The sequence below is a fragment of the Leopardus geoffroyi genome, chromosome B2 (assembly GCF_018350155.1).
Source record: "Leopardus geoffroyi isolate Oge1 chromosome B2, O.geoffroyi_Oge1_pat1.0, whole genome shotgun sequence".
NCBI classification, from domain to species: Eukaryota; Metazoa; Chordata; class Mammalia; order Carnivora; family Felidae; genus Leopardus; species Leopardus geoffroyi.
The window spans coordinates 120,456,234-120,474,877 of NC_059332.1; the positions used below are offsets into that span (position 1 = coordinate 120,456,234).

The window sequence follows — 18,644 nt, forward strand, 5'->3', positions numbered from 1 at the left end:
ATGAAAGTAGCATAAGTTGGGGGTGATTTGCAACAGAGCCAAAACATAAGGCCACAGAAGAACAAAAACAAAGCAAAACAAAACGAAAGGGCTCATTGTAGTATGCTAATGAGACCACACCTGGAATAGTGTGTTCAATGTGGGATACGTCTAACAAAAATGAACGTCTAGGAAACTGGAAATAGTTCAGAGACAAGCAATAAGAATGATTAAGGGGTTGGAGAGACTGAGCCGAAACAAGATTAAAAGGCCTTACATTTGTTTAACGTGGCTCACAGATGACTAAAAGTGGGCATGATATCTGTTTATAAACAGCTGAAGGTTGGGTGTAAACATGAAAGATAGAGTAGAACTGCATAGTATGGTACTAAAAGGATTTACCTTGAGAAAAACTTTCAAGAGAGAATTCAAAAGTAAATATAATGAAGCTGTCTCCCAGAGAGCGTGCACTTATTTCCTTTTCTTTAGAGACGTTGCCAAGAATGAGGAAGTTTAGTAGAGAGCCCAGCAGAAGAGAATGACCCAACAGGTCCCCTGCAGATCTGATTTCCTCACTTTCACAAACCAGTAGAAACCTTTTTAAGCTTGATCTGTTTGCACAAAATTACTCAGAATGTGTGTTTATTTACAGATTTTAGTAAACCAGCAGCATAGCACTTTAGATTCCTGGGCGATTGTGTCTTATCCTCCTTTGTTCCCGTGGTTTGTCATTGGTAGGCTAGTTGAGTAAAACAGTGTTAAACCTAGTTCATAATGATGCTGGCCTCTGAAAGGCCATTCTCCCCAAGCTCAAGGGGTTTGCTCAGCATTTACTGAGAAACGATTGAATAACTTTGTTTTTTAAGAATCGTGTCTAGTACCAGCTGGAGTTCAAAGGTACAGCACTGGAGTAAGTCCAGAGATCAATTTTGGGATTGCTTCTATAAGCATCCAGTCTTCTGGCTTCTTTTTTTTTTTTTTTTTTGGTGAATGCAGTGTCTTATTAACTTTTCTTAGCCTAATGTTTGTTCTTACTAAAGTGATAGAATGGTTTTCCCTTAAGGTTGCTTTTAAATTAAATAAAAGTAAAAATGATGTTTTGGATTATGAGCTCCTAGAGGGCTTTGTTTGTTTAATTTGTCTTCTATAAAACCCAATGCCAAAACAGTACTATGCACCCTTGACAAATAAACAAATAGTAGTAGATAACTGTAGAAGCATCCCACCCTGCGTGCAGGGGTGGGGGTGGGGGGTGTGGGAGAGGGGATTGGTTAAAGGAATTGCTAGTAAGAGAAACTTACATGCCACCAATTTTCACTATAAAGCCACAATATTTTTTGCTCCCAAATGTCCTTTGTCAGATTAAGTCGGATATTTATGGATATTCTGATGGCCTGATTCATATTATGTAGGGTCTGTATTTCTGAATCACTTCCAAATTTTCCAGAAGATTTTGGAATTTCCCCACCTGTCTTTTCAGGCTCTTTGGCCCTTTCTTATTGTTTTGCTTTCTCCTCTCCCCTTCATTGCCTTGTAGAACTTTGCTGCAGTACCAGACTGGGCCAATAGATGCTGCCATGTCACGAGGTTAACAGTTGGAACGTTTCTTTCTCAGAGGTTAAGGCCTAAAACGAAGTGTGAGTGTAGCCCAGTCAGAGGGCAGCGGAGAGTAATGAGCAACTGTGACAGCCTCTCCAGAGAGTAAATTGGCTTTTTAATTGTGTGCTTATGAACTGTTTGAATTTTACTACAAGTAAGATACTAAGAAAAACAATAACAAATAAATTAATTTCAAAAAGACACCTCAACTTCAGATACTTCAAGTATATTTTAGGCGAGGAAATCAATAATTGAATAAAAACAGAATTTTAAAAGTAATACCTAAAAGCATCTCAGACTCAACATTTCTTTACCATAATGGAAAGGAAAGGCCTGAAATATGTTTTGGGAAGCCTGAAGGACAATGAGGAACGTATTTATTTAAAATAGTATTTCTCAATTTATTTCATTTGCAAGGTCATTTTCTATTCATGGTAAATTACATTGATTTCTCATTTATGATGATGATGATAAAAAGTTTCCTTTGTTACAGAAACTTACAATACAAATAGTTTAAAGAAAAATATTAAGTTAATAATATTACAGGTGATCAAAAAGTGACAGTCAATAGACATGCTGGAAATAATGCTTGTTTAAACAAGTGATACGTTTCACCTATACAGCCTTAAAAGTCTTTGTTTCCCATGCTCAATTTTTTATTTAAAACTTGGACCAAAATATGACTTTTTATATCACTAGTGTCCATATAATATGTGTACGTTTAAGACTAGATGGACTGGAAGACAGTAATAAGCTGAATGCTAGTATCGTGAGATAATTCTAGGTTTTTAAAAATAACTCCGGTAAATACATTCTTATGAAAATGTACAAAAAAAATCATGTGGGAGCAAAGTAAATTGAAAGCAAGGTCAGTCTTGCCGAAAATTTGATTTTAAGAGGGAGTAAAAAAAAATGCTAAAAATTATATCTGTACGAACAATATAAAATTACATTTGTGTGAAATTTTATTTTATCCAAATTGTGCATCTCCCCACCTTTATTTAGAGGTCGGACTAACACAATGTTTTATACCAAAATAAAATTCATAAATTTGTGGTCTTATGAGGAGTGTATTCAATTCAGCACTGCATTTACCTCTTACATGATATTTGGTATAGTAATGAAACATATACACTACACTAAAATATTTCCTATTTTTCTGACTACTCGGTTAATAATAATAGCATCGCAGTGGCTGGCAGTGGTCGTTGGGGTTACACAGAGGCTGGTTTGAATTTCAGGTCTGCCATTTACTAGGAAGCTGCTACCAATTCTGACCCCTTTGTTTTCTTACCTGTAAAATGGGGGAAGATAAGATCTGTAAAGGTAATATCTTCCAATTGATATTTCTGACTTAAGTATATATTAACTGATGTCCTGTACAGGCCGGGATGTGCTTTAGACCATGCCCCAAATCCTCTTTGCACCAAATCCACCACCAGAACCCCTTCCACTTCAGGAAGCAGAGAAGGGAACCTGGTGACTGGCAAATCTAAATCAATCTGCAGGAAAGATCGAGACCCAGTGAGTGGCGAGAGCGGCAATGAGTGCCTGTATCGGTTTAAATTTACAACCTCACTTTTTCCATTGCCGGCTCATAGTTGTGGGTAATGCCCCACTGATGAAAAAATAAGTTGTAACTACAAGAATTCGATATGGGTTTTTGCTTTTGAACCTGACGGTCTTGCTGTCAGTTGCAAGAGACCAAGCGGAAACAAAGGGATGAAATCTTGTTCCGAACTTTTCGCAGAAAATAATTCAGTTGAGAAAACATTAAAACGCATTAAATTTTCTTTGAATAGGGGAAAATTCTACTAGTGACCTCGTAATCTCTCCCACCACATCTAAGGCAATGAGGGGAACTGCTTGTCGAATTATTCGCTTTCTGGTTAGAGTCCACTGGGCTGTCTTTGGGAAAGTTACTTAGGTTTCTTTGGGCCTCAGTTTCCTTATCTCTTAGTGGGGCTTAAATAACCATCATGGAATAACCGCCTTAGAACTGTGAAAATTAAATGAACTTACCTACCTACCAGAAGGGACCAGTATAGTCACTGACAGTAAATTCTCAATAAATGAAAATACTTATAATGATGTGACAATTAAGGAAGATGCTCCTAAAATAGACGGTAGGCGTCGGGGAGAGGTAATTAAATGGATGCAAAATTTATGTGTTGTTTATTGTCTACTTTGCCGAGGCCTCTGGTTATGATATACACATACCTTCCCATAGAATATTAAATCCTATGTGGGTGCATAATGCATGCGCAGAAGGATTAGGCATGAAATGTCACTTCAGCAATGTGCCTGGGGAAGCTCTGACGCTGTCTGACCTTTGGGCGTCTGGGAGGGATGCCTATACCTGTGCCCAGCGCTGGAAGGGGCCCAGGCCCTGCCCAGCAAAGCCTACCCCCCAGACTGCTTACTCCCTCCTAGCATACATGTTGGCCGAAAAGGGTATTTTCTCCCTTCCGATTGGCGTAGGTTGGTTTTTCTTTTACGTGGTTGCAAGTAGAAGTCCCTTCAGTCTTCTCCCTTGGGGTAAGTGGAAAGGAATCCGGCCGGGGGCCCGAAGTGGCCTACACCCGGGGACTGGGTAGCTGCGGAGTAGGAGGCAACTCGTGGGCTGCCCCGCAGAAGCAGGTGGGAGCAGACAGCGGTTCGGTTCCCTCGTTCGGGGAGGGGAGTGCGGCCGCGGGTCCCTCCCCTCAGTCGCGGGTGGCAGCGGCCGACGCCAAGCCGGTGGGGGCGGGGTGGGGGCGGCGCGGAGGGCGCGGAGATTACTGCGGCGCCGCCGAGGACGCCAAGGGTCCCGAGCGGTCCCCACTCGGGACCGCGAACGATGACAAAAGACAGTCACCGAGATCGAATAAAAAGAAGTTGGTCCCCGCGCGCCGCCGGTCCCGGGGCCCCCGGCGGCCTCCAGTGGCCGCGGGCGCCGGCGGCGGCGGCGTCCCCCGCCCCCAACCCCGCGCGCAAGTGCAAGGCTGCCCGCCGCGCGGCGCACGCTCCGCGGCTCCCGGCTTCCGCGCAAAACTTCGAGCCTGTCCACGTGAAGTTGTCGCTCCCGTTCAGAGGGGCAAAGAGCTTTGGGAAAAGCTGGGCAGTGGCGACGGCGGTGGCTGTGCGCGCGCTCTCTTTTTCTTTTCTTCCACTTTTCCCCTCCCCTGCCTCAGTCCAGAGTTTTGGCTCCTCTCCTTTCCTCCTCCCCCTCGGAGCCGGCTTCTCCCCCCGCCCCGTTTCTCCCCCACTAGTGTACGCTATTTGTTGGCGGGGGTGGGGGGGTGGGGGTGGGTGGCCGAAGGGGATGTCCTGTTTTCACCAGAGGCACAGCGCGAAGGGGAAACTCCGACACTGGAAAGAACGAGAGTAAATACCTAAATACAGACGCACGGATCCGCGGCTGGGACAGACACTTGAACTTCGGATCCCGAGGCGGTCCGGGCTGCGGGAGGTGAGTGTCCCTTCTCCCCGTCCCCTCCCGCGGGTCCCGGTTTGCGGGAGCCTGCGGACTCTCCCCGGCGAAGTGCGCGCGGCTCCGCCGGGGACGCCGAGCGCCGGGGACGGAGGACGCGCGGCGTGTGGGCGCCGATTCCCGCGGGCGTCCGGAGGCGGAGTGCAGCACGCCCGAGGCCCAGGCCGCCGGGGCTGCAGTGGTGCCTTCCGCCCGGGAGGACGCCCCTTGCCCCGAGGGTCTTCTCCGAGCCTGCGGGGCCGCTGCGGGGCGGTGGCGGGACCGGGTGCGCCGCGCCCTACCTGTACCCGCCCCCGGCTCGCCGAGGCGCGCGCCACGGGGTCTCCCCTACATCCTTCCTGTGCCATTTATTACTGGGATGATCCCCCTAGATAAGCCTGACGCAAGGATGCTGACCCGGTCCGGTGGAGGGCCCGGGCTCCTGGCATTGTCACGATTCGGGATGCGTGTGTACGTTCACGGCTTGTGCTCCGATCTCGAGGCACGAACGGGCCTTTTAAACCGCGGCCATCCCACTTTAATAGTTTTTATGCGGCGTGGACCCAATGTCTCCTGCAGCTTGCCAGGGTCCGTGAAATTAGAGGCGCCTTGTCAGAGGAGTCGCGTTCATTGGCTCGGGACGCGGATGCCATGGAGGGATTATAACTTCTCCAAACGAAGGGACCTGGCTGCGGAGAGCAGGTTTTCTCTCGTTTCAGAGCTTGCTGGGGTCCCGGGTGGTTGTGGCCCTGGAAACGGCTCTCTGTTTTAGCGTGTGGTTCAGCGGGATTCGGAAGTAGACCGCGTGTGTGCTGGTGTTATTTTGCGCCACCCAGCAGCTAGAACTTTCGTTTAGTAGCACTTTAAAGATGTTTCTCTCTTTGTAAGCTAGCATTATTGGGAACAACTTGGAGCTGTAAGGAAGTTTGCGGACCGAGTGCCACGGCAGAGCTGTGGCGAAGCCGGAGAGCAGTCCCCGGTTGGGGTGGCAGTGTCTCTCCTCCCCACCACCCCTCTCGCCCCTTCTCTTGAAGGCTCGCGGGGTTCGTCCTTGGGGTGAGTGTGTGTGGGGGGGGGGGGGAGGGTAGTGTTTGGAGACAGTCCCCTGCCCCCTCGCTTCCCGCGCCTCTCCCCTGCACTGCAGAGCGGGCAGTCATTCATGAATCCCTAACCTGAGACCGGAGGAGGAAGGCGCAGGTCCCTGGGCCCTTCCTGCCAGGGGTGCAGAACAGCGACGGGGCGTGTGTTTTGGTTTCAGAGCAGTTCCACGTGGAGCATCTCCGTGTGCGTGTCTGTGTGTTGTGTACTTGATCTGTGAGGAGGTAACAGGAGTCTCGTGTTCAAACCCAGTGGGCCGTTGGCCATTAATTTGCTTTCCTGGCTGTCATTACAGACACTTCCAAAATCTGATACCTCAGAGAACCAACAGGTTAGGTTTCACATTAAGAGCTCATACTTAACAGTTTTCTTTCTCCCTTACCCCTTTTGGCTTGGCACCCTGGGATCAACGTAATTGATGTCGCGAAACATATCTTCTCGAATATGGCATTTTGTTCCTCTTCTCAGCGGCCACTTTTTGCACCCTCCTGCATTTGTCAGTTTCTGTGCGGGCTCCTTCGGGACTTAGGTGGGAGTCTTAGGAGCTTTTAACAACCGCGGGCTCACCTTTAGCAGCTTCTGGAGTTTCATTTACACTTAGGTGACTGGCAGGATTGAGAGTTGAGGATGGTTTTTGTTTGTTTGTTGGGTTGTTTTTGTTTTTATTTTTAATCCCCCCCCCCCAGGACACCCCCAGGACAGGGATTGCACTTGATAACGTTTCCAGAACTTTGGTTTTAAACAGAAACGTTGCCTCTTTTTTTTTTTTTTTCTTTTTTCTGTGATAATGTTTGTGGCCAGCTTGTAGCTGAAGAACCAAAAACCAGGAAAGGGGGCGGGGAGAGAATCCTAAAACAAAATATTTGATACCTGGTATGGTGGGTGCGTTTTGGGGGACTGCGCTCAAAAGGCAATTGTGTGTGTGTGTGTGTTTAAAAATAACATTATCCCAAGAAATAAGTAGCAGTAGTAACAAGAGACAAACTGTTTTGTGTGGAGCTCGACTGCCAGAATCTGATTTTTATGGCAACAATACCAAAGGCAGATATAACCGCATCCATTTTTATTGTCGTTATAAACCATAAAAATAGTTTGTTCCACCCGATTAAAAGTTGTAAGCCATTCAGAGCTAAACCAATTTTTAGAAATGACTGTTCAAGAAAGAAAGTTAAAACTTTTGACAGTTACAGCTTTGAAAGTAACATAATTAGATTATTTGGAAACTCCTTTTTTTTTTTTCTGATTGGTAGGGACATACCCTTGTCTTTCAGAACAAGTGAAGGTCTAAAATCAGTGTAGTTTTGAAAAGCCTGTTTTTCTTTGTCAGTTACCTGAAAATAGTATTTTAATGTATTTATGCATTTTAATGTATTTATAATTAGAGGTTGCTTCACAATTATAACAAGACTGACTTGATTATGTTTTTTATTAGGAATTATTTCAGTGGCTATTAGATACTTAATTTCTCTTACAAAATGGAAAGCTTTAAGTAAATGTTTATAGCTAATATTTAAATACTGTTTTCAAATTTTTAAAAATTAAAGAAATAAAACATAAGATTTGTACAAGAAGAAATTGGTTCAGGAGCAATCGTTATTAGAAAATATAGATGCTGCATTCTAGGGGATTTGTAGAAGCTCGTGGAAAAACTTGTCTTTGCATAAAAGTTTCTTTCTTGAAGGGAGTTTGGCAGATGAGTAGTTTGTCATTTTTTCTTTTAAGAAACCTCTTTGAATTAAAAAAAAGAAGAAATCAAGTTATCCATTTCTAAGAGTTTCCTTTTTATTTATGTTGTGATTTGGGGTGTAAATAAATTTTACATACCCACGGGAAATACAGTGTCCAGTTTCATGTTTTCAATCTCTGTTGCAAGTTCTAAATGACTGCTGCCATGTCTAAAAATATATTTATGTGGCTTGGTATTTCATTTAAAAAAAATGTATGCACCGAAATGAAATTATCCAGAATCTTTAGAAAAGCAGAACAGTAGACGATCCATAGTGATTGTTATGAAGAGTTAGGATGTCAGAAAGTTCCAATTCTAACTTTCAAATAATGAGGTTAACTTATTTCACCCGGTGAAACCTTCCATTTTAATAGAGAATTCAAGAAGAGGGGAGATAATCCTTTTCAAGACTTAGTGAAATGTTAAGTAATAAGAGTGCAGGTATTTATTCTGTTTTTTCATTATCTTTTTTTTTCCCCTATTAGGTAAATGCAGGAACACTGAACATTCAGTAGAAACAGGCCCCCTTTATAAGGAGTTTATTCACCATAGTTCTGTATTGCAGCTGCTGATCATATTTCATGGAGCTGTTAAAGCACTTAAAACCTAAAATTAGGTACTGTCTGGTTGTAAATATTTCAGATCCCTCCTTTAAGAAACAAACAGAAAAGCGTGGTATCAAAGGTAGAAGATGTTTTGAATCTTCTCATTGAAAAACTGAACAAACCTTTATCAAAGACCTTCTTTTTCCGGTGAGAATGTAACCATGACAGTTGTTTTTAAATGGGTATTATTTTTACATAGTCTAAACTCTTATAATGTGTCTTCCTATAAAGTGTCTTAAACTAATTGTATTCAGAAATACAGTTGGGGGATTTTATTACAATGGTTACTAGGTGAATGAAATCAACACGGGAAGGAATGGACGGGACAGTTGCAATGTACCTGCTTCTCTCATGAATGTTTCCTGGCGAACTAAGAAATGACATGATCTTTTAGGCATTTGTTCTAGAAATGGATGAGATGCAGTGGTGTATTTAATTGCAGTGTGTGTAAAATTGCATTCAGTTAGATGTGTTTTAACACGGGGAGCCCTGAATATTCATTGAATTGTACATGGAGCAACACTTGGCATCATTTATTTTGAACTTGAGTGGAAGAAAATAAACAAGAAACACATATTCAAAAGCAGCGCAAGCAATTTTGATTGCTTTTAAGAGGTTTGAAGACTTTGTAAACATTACTGTCACCTAATATTACTCCTGGCACTGCATGTTAGTATATGCCTTGGTGATACGCCATTTTACTCTTGAAGTTTGTGATTCTTACCATGTATCCAGCTATGTTTCTGCTAGTAGAGAGGACTGAAAGTGAATACCACTACCCTTACTGCCCTAACTTCTTTTCTGTCTTCCAGAAAAAGAGATGAAATGCATTAATTTAAAAATAGAAACCATTTTGAATTATCAAAACCACATTTTTATGGTAGTTTAAAATAGTTTCAGAGAGTGCACCTCTGGATCTCACTGTAACCTTTTCTGTCATTGAGAGGTGCTAATTGATCTTAGGTCACTGACATAATAGTATAGTTTGATATTTGAAACCGTTCAACATTGGCCTGGCCCTTTTCTCACCCTGAGATTTCAGTCCATGGCTGATGAATAACACCATATTAAAACGTCAGGAATTCTAATTTTTTTTTCTCTCTATAAAACATTTTAATACAACATACTCATTTTTGAAGCTTTTATTTATGGACAATAAGTACATTTATTTTAATGCACCTTGAGCTATGGGAGAAAGACTGATATTATCATGTTAGGATTTTTTTAATATTTTTTTTTCACGGGTAGATATTTTTAGAGTGAAAATTTGAGGCAGAGTTTGATTGCTGTGATCACATTGGAATACTTTCAACGCAAAGTTGCATTAAACTAGTATTGAATAGCCGTCTCGAGATTTCACACCTACAGTATATTTTCTTAGGCATGTTCATATCTTAAAATGCATCTGAAAATAGAAATTGTCAGATTCGTTTTTGTAAAGTTGTCATTTTCCTTTCCCTGTAAATCATTCCCATTGTCAATGTCCGTCGTTATTCTCATCACAGCATCATAGCTGACATTTACTGAGGCGTTACTTTAAAGTGTGGAATAACCAATTTTATCTTTTCAACTCTACCATAAATTAGGTACTTTTGTTATTCCCATTTTACAGGTGAGGAAACTAAGACCCAGTCATGCAGTGGAGTGGAGCCAGGGTCCCAACTCTGCAGTCGGACCTCAGAGGTCTGATTCTCAAGGGCTGCATCAGGCAGTCGCTCCCAACAGTCATATATGAGTTCATTTTTGGTGCTTTCCGAACAGACATTTTATTTTTTGTATTATTAATTATGTATTTATTTAAGGGTATTAGAAAAATATGTGAAGTGACATATTGAACCTATAATTTCACAGATCATATTGTTGAAGAAAAGGACAGAAAAAGTATTGATGTAAAACAAGTTAAATTTTAGAAAGCGCCTATTTAAAGAAACGGATGAAGTAACAGTGAGTGAGCGCTCGGCTAAAATAGCCCAAATCATGGAGGTTGGTGGCAAATGACTGAATTTGGAGAAACTATTACCCTACAATGCTTCCCAAATGTCAGGAACTTATAAGCAGGTCTTTTTAATATTTAACTTACGTACCAACTTTTCCTTTGCTTTTCAAGCCTTATCCATCGGTTAGATGTTATTGATTTTGTTAGATGTTATTGGTTTTGTTGTTGTTGTTATGATGTTGCTGTTGTTTGAAGTCTGAATGCTGGTTGTGAATCTCAAATCTACACATTTATCTTGAACCGACTAATAAAGGCTGCTTGATGAATTTCTAGAGGCAAGTTTAAATTGTAATGGGTCACTCATATTTTGGAAACACTTTCAGTTTGCATGGATATCATGTCAGACTATATTTTTAAGGTTTTCTCTAGGTGAACACTTGCTTTGCTGTTGATAATCTGTTTTATAACTTTATTGTTTCACTGACAGTGGTTTTCATTTATTTATTTATGTATGTATTTAGCCACAGACCCTTTTATTAAAGTGAAAACTGACACTCTGCCCACAGGAGGAATATTCACTGCCCTGAATGAAGCAGAACATGGGTGGCCTGTGAATCACTCACCAACACTGCCCTGCAACCATTGCCCGCTCCCAGTCTCTCTGAGGGTCTTTGAGTGTGTGAAAATCTCTGAAAAAAAGGTCCTCTGAGAAAGGGGCCCATTCAGAGTACCTGCTGTATAACATGTTGAAATGTCATCCACTAAAAAACAAAACAAAAACAACTCTCAAATACCACAAAGTATCTCCAGTGTAATATGTGGGCAAAGGCATGCCTGCCCATCCTAGTATTACTTGGAATGTTCTTCTTAACCAATCTGCCACTTTATTTCAGTTTAGCACTTGGAAAATAAAAGTAGCGGGTATGTTTCCCACACGAAGGTCCAGGTCTGAATGAGGCACACTGAATTTTTACATGCAAATGTTTGCTATATTAGAGTATCTTTTTTCCTTTAATGACTTTCTGAAGAAACATCAGCAGTGGCAGAAATGGACATGCCCTTAGATTTTCACGTAAATTATTGCTGCCGTTTCTGTGATTCTTTCCTCTTTTCTTCCTAAAATGAAAGGGACATTTTGTAGTGAAGGCTACAATTAAATCATAAAAGTTTACATTCATATGCCATTAAGTTTAATTCTACTCACAAAAGCAATAGCATTCGATTTGAAATTCTATACTTAATCAGGTAGGTGTACCACATACTGGGAGAGCTTATTCTCTGAAAGGTCACATACACAATTCACAGACCTCTGCGTGTACCCTACAGAGTGATCTATTCGTTACAGTTCACCTCTGAACTCCCCAATGTTAAAGGATTTGAAAAGAACTAAATGTTCTCACTAAGAGATTGAATACTTCTAACCTGATGTGCCTAGTGTGTTGAAAGTGATGATAACTTGGGGAAGTCAGCAGGTCTCTGAATTAGGTAATGCTTTTCACTTAAAAGTTTATATTTTAATGCAAATGTATATTCATGTATGAGTATGACTCAAGTAATTCTAGCCAGATTTAATCACAAGTGGGTGAGTTATGTTCAGATTCCCTTTTGCAGATTTTCTGCAATCTCAAACTTTGCTTCTAGTAGGTATCTTAGGAATGCAAACCTCAAAAATTCTGTCGAGAACAGCAATACTACTAAATTTGTTTACATGAATCTTTAGGTATTCAGATGATGTTGCTGCTTTGTTTTTCTTAGTTGACCCAAGAAGAATTGTAATTTAGGTCTGTTTTCTCTCCTTAATTATTGACTTTGGATTTTAAAGTCTTCATTGGTGAAGGTACCTAACAAAATTATGGGTACCCATACATGATTTTTAAGTGCTTTTTCATTTTCAGTGTTGCTCAAGACATGTAAAAATTAGAGTGGAATGAATAGGTTTTTCCCTACCGTGTATTAATTTTGGAGACGTTGGGGCTTTTAGTCTCTTTTAGTACGTTCTACTTTTTCTTGGCATATACCATTCACAAGGAATGGTTAACGGTAATAAGTGAGTTAACCGTGATAACCGAGATCGCGGGTTTAATTCTCAGATGATCGTATTAGCTTTTTGGGTGGACACATGTCCTATATACACTTAGTCATATTGTCTTTAGTTTGGTCCTGGGGGACCATCGTGGATGATGCTGGACCTGTCTCCAAGACTCTCCTCCCTATCTATAAGATGTTCAATCACATTTGTTGGCAATTTTTAGCAGGTACCTCTTGCACTTCAACATGCTTCAGAAAAATTCTCTGTTGCCTCTAGGACAATTCCAAAATTCTTAGCAGGGAGTACAAGGCCTTTTGTGCCGAGAACCTTATTGCTCAGGTTGCCTTTCCCCTCCATCCCCAGCTGGTCACAGGAATCTCTAGCGGTAGAGAGAACTGCAGTTCTCAAAGAAATACCCCCGCGTCATTGCCACTTCATTGCTTTGTGCATGTGATTCTTTCTACCCGGAAGACAGCTCTTCTGCCCCTGAAACTTGCTTTTTTACTTCTTTTCCAAGCCTGCAGACATCAAATGTTACCTCTTCTGGTAAGTTCATCTGTCCTCCAGAGGCTGAGTTGGATGTTTCTTTCCTTTTTGCTGCCAAAGCACCCAGCTTCTACCTTCAACCCAGCACCTGCCACACTGACATGTAATAGAGTTCATGAATTCAGATCCGCTCTAGACCTGTGTGTTTACTGATGCCCTTACTGGCATTTTTCATCTCCGTATTTCCAGCGAGCAGGGGTCACTGTGGAGTGAATTTCTGTGGAGTGAAATGCGTAAGGAAAATGGGGATGAGAGCAGTGATGGTGAGACCAAACATCCTCTGTCATGAGGTTGGGGGGCCCCATGAGCGGGGTAGCTGTGACCATGAGACGCAGGACAGCTTTAAGAACAACCTCAGGGATTTTTTGTATTAGCCCAGTAGAATTACGACTCTGAATCTAGGCCCGGCTTATAGGTATGTGTGTATGAGTGTAGAAATGTATTTATTTCCCTCATGACTCTTGAGAAGTCAGTGGTCCAGTGGGTCAGCCAAGGATCCTAAAGGTCTTTGAAGATACGAGTATTTCATTGCACTTGAAATCCAAGGGAGCTGATTCTTCTTATAGCATAATGATTAAGTACAAAGAATATGGAGGCAGGCTGCTTGGGTTCAAACCCCAGCTTTGACACTAAAGACTCTGGAATGATAAGCATGTGACTTAAACTGGTTTTGCTTCAGTTTTCTTCTGTGGAATAGAACATACTCTGTTAGGTTCTGATGACAATTCAGTGAGTAAGTGTATGTGAAGTATTTAGAATGGTGTCTGATAAGAGTATTCGCTGCTATGATTATGATTGTTACTCTTCATCAGGTCACCCAAAATGTTCACAGAGTTTTAGAGCTGGAAGTCATTTTGGGGGTCATAGACTGGGGACTATAATTTGAGTCTCCAGTGGTCCAAATGCAAATTTGGCATTCTTGGGTGATCTTGGCAAAGCTGAGGCTGTATTTGGAGCCCTGAAAGAAGACATTAGAGGGGCCCCAAACTGGGCTTTGACCATTTATGTTGCCCAGAATTTCTTTTCACCAGTGCGTCCACATGCAGTATTCTAGATTTTTTTAAGGCTTTGATTTATGGGGCTCTCCAACTTCCCTAAACAATTAATTTTTTTAAATGTTTGTTTATTTATTTACTTTTGAGTGGGGGAGCAGAGAGAGAGAGAGGGAGAGGGAGAATCCCAAGCAGGCTCCTCACTGTCAGTGTGGGGCTTGAACCCACAAAACGTGAGATCATGACCTGAGCCGAAATCAAGAGTCAGATGCTTAACCCACTGAGCCACCCAGGCACCCCCCAGTACTGCTATGATTCTTATTTCTGCAGAGACAATAGGGGGTTATAAGCACTCTGTTTCAGAATTTATCACTCAGTCCTTGGATTCAGATGTAATGAGTGTATAGCAGAGTGGGGCTGAGGGAGGAAGGGAAGTTAAAATAATTGTTAGTCGAGGTTCTGTTTTTATTGCTTACCTGGAACTTCCAGATGCATCTGTCATAAGAAAAATGTACTCATATGGATGTTGTACTTGAATCCCTTAGCATATGCAGCCCAGTGTTCCTCAGCAGTTGACACATAGTGTGACATTAGTCTCAGGTGTTCTCAAGCTCTTATCATTGGCATTTGGGGTTGATGATTGTTGGCGTGTGTATATGGCTGGCTGATGCATTATAGGGTGTTGAGTAGCATTCCTAGTCTCTACCCACTAGATGCCAGCAGCACCTTCCCTGGAGTAGTGGCAGCATCTCCCCAGACATTGCCAGGCATCCTCCGGAAGCCGATTGTCCCCATTTGAGAACCCATGACCAAAGTAGATCTTAAGATCACTTGATTTGGTCAAGAGACTCCCAGGCATCTGCATGAGCGGATCGTTCTATTTTCGGTCAAGTGTCAAGACTCTTCATACCTTCCGCCTAACTTTAAATACAAAATCAAACAACTCTTATTGGTTGTGTTGATGGATAAGCTGTACACAGATGGGCTTTACACAGACTTTTAAAAATATTTATCTATTGAGGCGCCTGAGTCGCTCAAATGGGTTAAGCATCCGACTTTGGCTCAGGTCATGATCTCGTGGTTCGTGGGTTCGAGCCCCACATCGGGCTCTGCGCTGACAGCTCTGTGCTGACACAGGGCTCGATCCCACGACCTTGAGGTCACGACCTGAGCCGAAATCAACAGTCGGATGCTCAACCAGCTAAGCCAGCAGGCGCCTCAGGCTTTATACGGATTGACTACTTTTAGCATATTTTTTTTTTTTTCTGGGAATAATATATGAGTAGGGAGAGCAGAATACCCAGGGAAGTATGTAGGAAGTAGATATTTCTGTGGCTCACCTTTACGTCTATTTTTTTTTTTTACTGTTGCTTATTAGTAGATACTGTTGATTCACTTTTAATAATGACAGTTACCTATTTTTTTCCCACAGATGAATAACTCAGTCACAAGAAACTTGTATTTACTGTAGTGCCAGAAAAAATAAAGTTTCCTATAATCAAAACTGCCTAAGATTAAAATACTTAATACAATTATTTGTTCATTTCCGATGAGAAATTTTCAAATGAAATATGTCTTAGCTTTCAGTTTGAACCACAATTTCAGGATCTTGAATTCAATAACATTAGTCCAGTCCGAAGAAAGTGAAAATGAAAATATTGCATTAAGCACTCCTGTGATGAATCACCAAATCCAAACTTAGTTCTAATTCTATAGGTTTAATTTTGACAAACGTTTTATCTGTGACCTCCTGTGTAGTTGAATGTAAGTAAATGTGACTGTGGTCTGAGTACCACCTCTGTCCTCTGCCTAGTTTAGCCTATATGAAAGATGTTTGAAGATCACTTAAACGAACAAAAAGGAACATAATGCTAATGTAAATTGAGAGAGGAAAACGACCTACATGAGTTTTGGATTGAATGTGAAACGTATTTTGAAGTATGAAATAGTTATAGAAATATAATTCGACTCATACTCCTATGAGGTCTAAACAGTAGATAATTCTTGTCATCTCATTAGTAATTGCAAAGATACTTGAAATTCTACACATATGTATTATCTAATTTAGTGGTTTTACTTTAATTATATTAGGCAGGTGATCATGTTACCTGAAAGCAGTCAAACTGACCTAGGGATTTCACGTCATTTACTAATAGAGGCTCAAGCAGGCAGGGCGGAAGAACCTGAAAACGTACTCTGTCTGTCTGTCTCATACCTCTCCTTGATTTATGCTTTAAGTTTTGAAATGTACTTTTAAGAGGGGAAAGTGGCTATGCATATAGCATACTGAATGTGGCCAAAATGTCTTTCTGTTTTCTAAGAGGAGAAGGACCTTGCTCAGCCACTTGTTAGCAGAAAGATGAATTGGATTCTGGGCCACCCAATGACAGATGGGGGTCATTCCAGGGAGTTGGGGGGTTGTCAGTTAGGGGCTTAAATTATGAGTTTTCAGTTTTCTTTTTTTTTTTTTTTAATTTTTTTTTTTAACGTTTATTTATTTTTGAGACCGAGAGAGACAGAGCATGAACGGGGGAGGGTCAGAGAGAGGGAGACACAGAATCTGAAACGGGCCCCAGGCTCTGAGCTGTCAGCACAGAGCCCGACACGGGGCTCGAACTCACAGACTGCGAGATCATGACCTGAGCCGAAGTCGGCCACTTAACCGACTGAGCCACCCAGGCGCCCCGAGTTTTCAGTTTTCAGATGGTGGAGGAGAGTTCTGCTCCCTGTCTTGACAAGAAGTCCAAAGAAGGCGTAGCAACACTCAACTCCATCCAGGTGCTTTATACCTGACGTTGAATAAGAAGCCTGTTCGTTAGAGAACAGCCAACAAACCAGAGGTTTGGTTTTTTCGAAGGAACGCTTCCTGGGCTCATAAATTAGGGAACTGCCCCCCCCCCAAGAATTTCAGGTCACATATCTACTTTCTCAGGTTGATTCTTTGTATAATGGGTCCTAATGTAAGACTTACATATTTTTATGAATGCTCTGTGTTACTAAGTACAATTAGGCACTTCCTTTTTATCTCCCCGGGGTATTCTCTCCCCACATTGTCTTCCACTGCCCCAGCTATCTCAACCTTCTCACATCTTACTTTTTTGCTGTCTACCTGTACAAAAAAATCTGCTAACTTTTCAAGGCTTAGCTCTCATGTCACCTCCTCTGGGAAGCCATCCCTAAGGCTCAGGCAGAATTCATTCTTTTCTCTCTGTAATACCATAGCACCTTTTTGGGGCTGTTAATATCGAAACACATTGTGCTGTGGCTGATTATATGTGAATCGTTCTTCCAGAGAGATCCTGAACTCACTGAGGATAGAGATCATATCTTTCCCCCACTGTAGTGCCAGGACCTGGGCATATTCATGGAAATTCACTAACTGCACTATTCCATGCATATCTTCACAGGACATACAGCCAAAGCCAGACGGCTACAAAGAAAATCCTGTTTACCGTTTAGAAACTGATTTTCTTTTTCTCATGGTCAAAGAAACACATTTATTGGTGGTGGTTGTTTTTTATGATAACTTATTTGATATTTCATTTATACTAAGATATTATTATTTTCTAGAAGAAGAAAAGATCTGTCCGGCATGAACTGGTGTTTTGAATAAACTGAAGTTAAAAAGACAGATTCTAGTCGAGGTTTAATAGTCTTTGTATTTCTGTTTTCCTCCGAAAACAAACTCCGGCCTCTCTGGTTGCTTTCTGCAGAGATGCACTGCATGTTATTTTGAAGAATTTTTAACCCTCAGAATTATGGACTTCATCTGAGAGGAAGCATGTTCTGTATTTGTTTATGTCAATGTTTCAAAATATGGGGACCAGAAATCCCAGATGTGTCTTAAAGTATGTGTGGCCTTTTGGTGAGAGAAATTAGGTCTTTTTTCAGGCACAATTGAGGAAGGAAAATTTTTTGTTTAGTTTCTAGTGGTTTGTTTTTAGGCATTTTCCACAAAAAGATGAGCAAGACCCTTCAGAACCACCAACTTGCTTATTTAGGGGGAAAAAAAAACCCTCCCGTGTCCAAAAATAACATTAAATTAAAATGATTGTTTCCAATAGTTTTAAAAATTGTGGTTTTATTTCCTTGTATGAGTCACTTCTGAATGCAGTATGTGATTGCACTACATCATGAGGAAGCATATTTGCTGGATAGTTTAGTAAGTCACATTGTTTATCAGAGAATCAGATCAGAAGAGGAATTTAGCTTACCTCTCCGTTTTGCAGCGGGGGGGGGGGGGGTGGGGGGAATGGATTAGGGACGTTAACTGGTGTCTTCAGAAAGAAGCTAAAAAGAGGACCTCCTCCTGGAGACACCCCAGTGCTTCCAGCTCTCTGCATTGTTGCCTTTATTTTCCTTTGGGCATGTCTGACAAGGAGTTGCAGATACTGGAATCAGACCACAGTCTGTCTGTGTCCAGGCCCTGCCGCCATTCCTCAGCCGTGCAACCTTGGGGAAGTTGCTTACTGAGCTGCCGTAGGCCATAGCTCCAGGATGTGGACACGGGGAGTAATAATAGTACTTGCCTCTTGCCTCCTGGAGTTGCAAGGAATAACCCAGTTCATACAGGAAAAGACACTGAAAATGCTCAGAACATATTTTGAATTGATTTCTTTGAATAACCTGCCGAGTGTATTTAATATTCAAAAAGGGGACCTTCGTGCTGCTGAAGCAAGATTT

The 18,644-nt window shown here is 41.8% G+C and overlaps 2 protein-coding genes across 15 annotated transcripts in view; one reads left to right on the top strand and one right to left on the bottom strand.

Moving 5' to 3' along the window:
* LOC123609033 (translation initiation factor IF-2-like) overlaps positions 1-5,499 on the bottom strand; it is a 41,738-nt gene extending 36,239 nt beyond the window's left edge. Inside the window, exon 1 of the mRNA XM_045499682.1 lies at positions 4,953-5,499. Coding sequence (XP_045355638.1) covers positions 4,953-5,397 — 445 coding nt within the window. The 5' untranslated portion in view covers positions 5,398-5,499. The remainder of the gene's footprint in view (positions 1-4,952) is intronic.
* EYA4 (EYA transcriptional coactivator and phosphatase 4) overlaps positions 1-18,644 on the top strand; it is a 318,929-nt gene that overhangs the window by 33,776 nt on the left and 266,509 nt on the right. For 4 of the 14 annotated variants that reach the window (XM_045499672.1, XM_045499664.1, XM_045499674.1 and 1 more), the window contains exons 1-2: positions 4,568-4,699; positions 4,901-5,029. The exons of 1 other annotated variant lie outside the window; for it this stretch is intronic. The gene's annotated coding sequence lies outside the window, so the exon portion shown is untranslated. Of the gene's footprint in view, positions 1-4,565; positions 4,700-4,900; positions 5,030-5,623; positions 5,732-18,644 lie in introns of those variants that run through there. 9 more of the 14 variants (XM_045499665.1, XM_045499669.1, XM_045499670.1 and 6 more) reach the window with 7 other exon arrangements.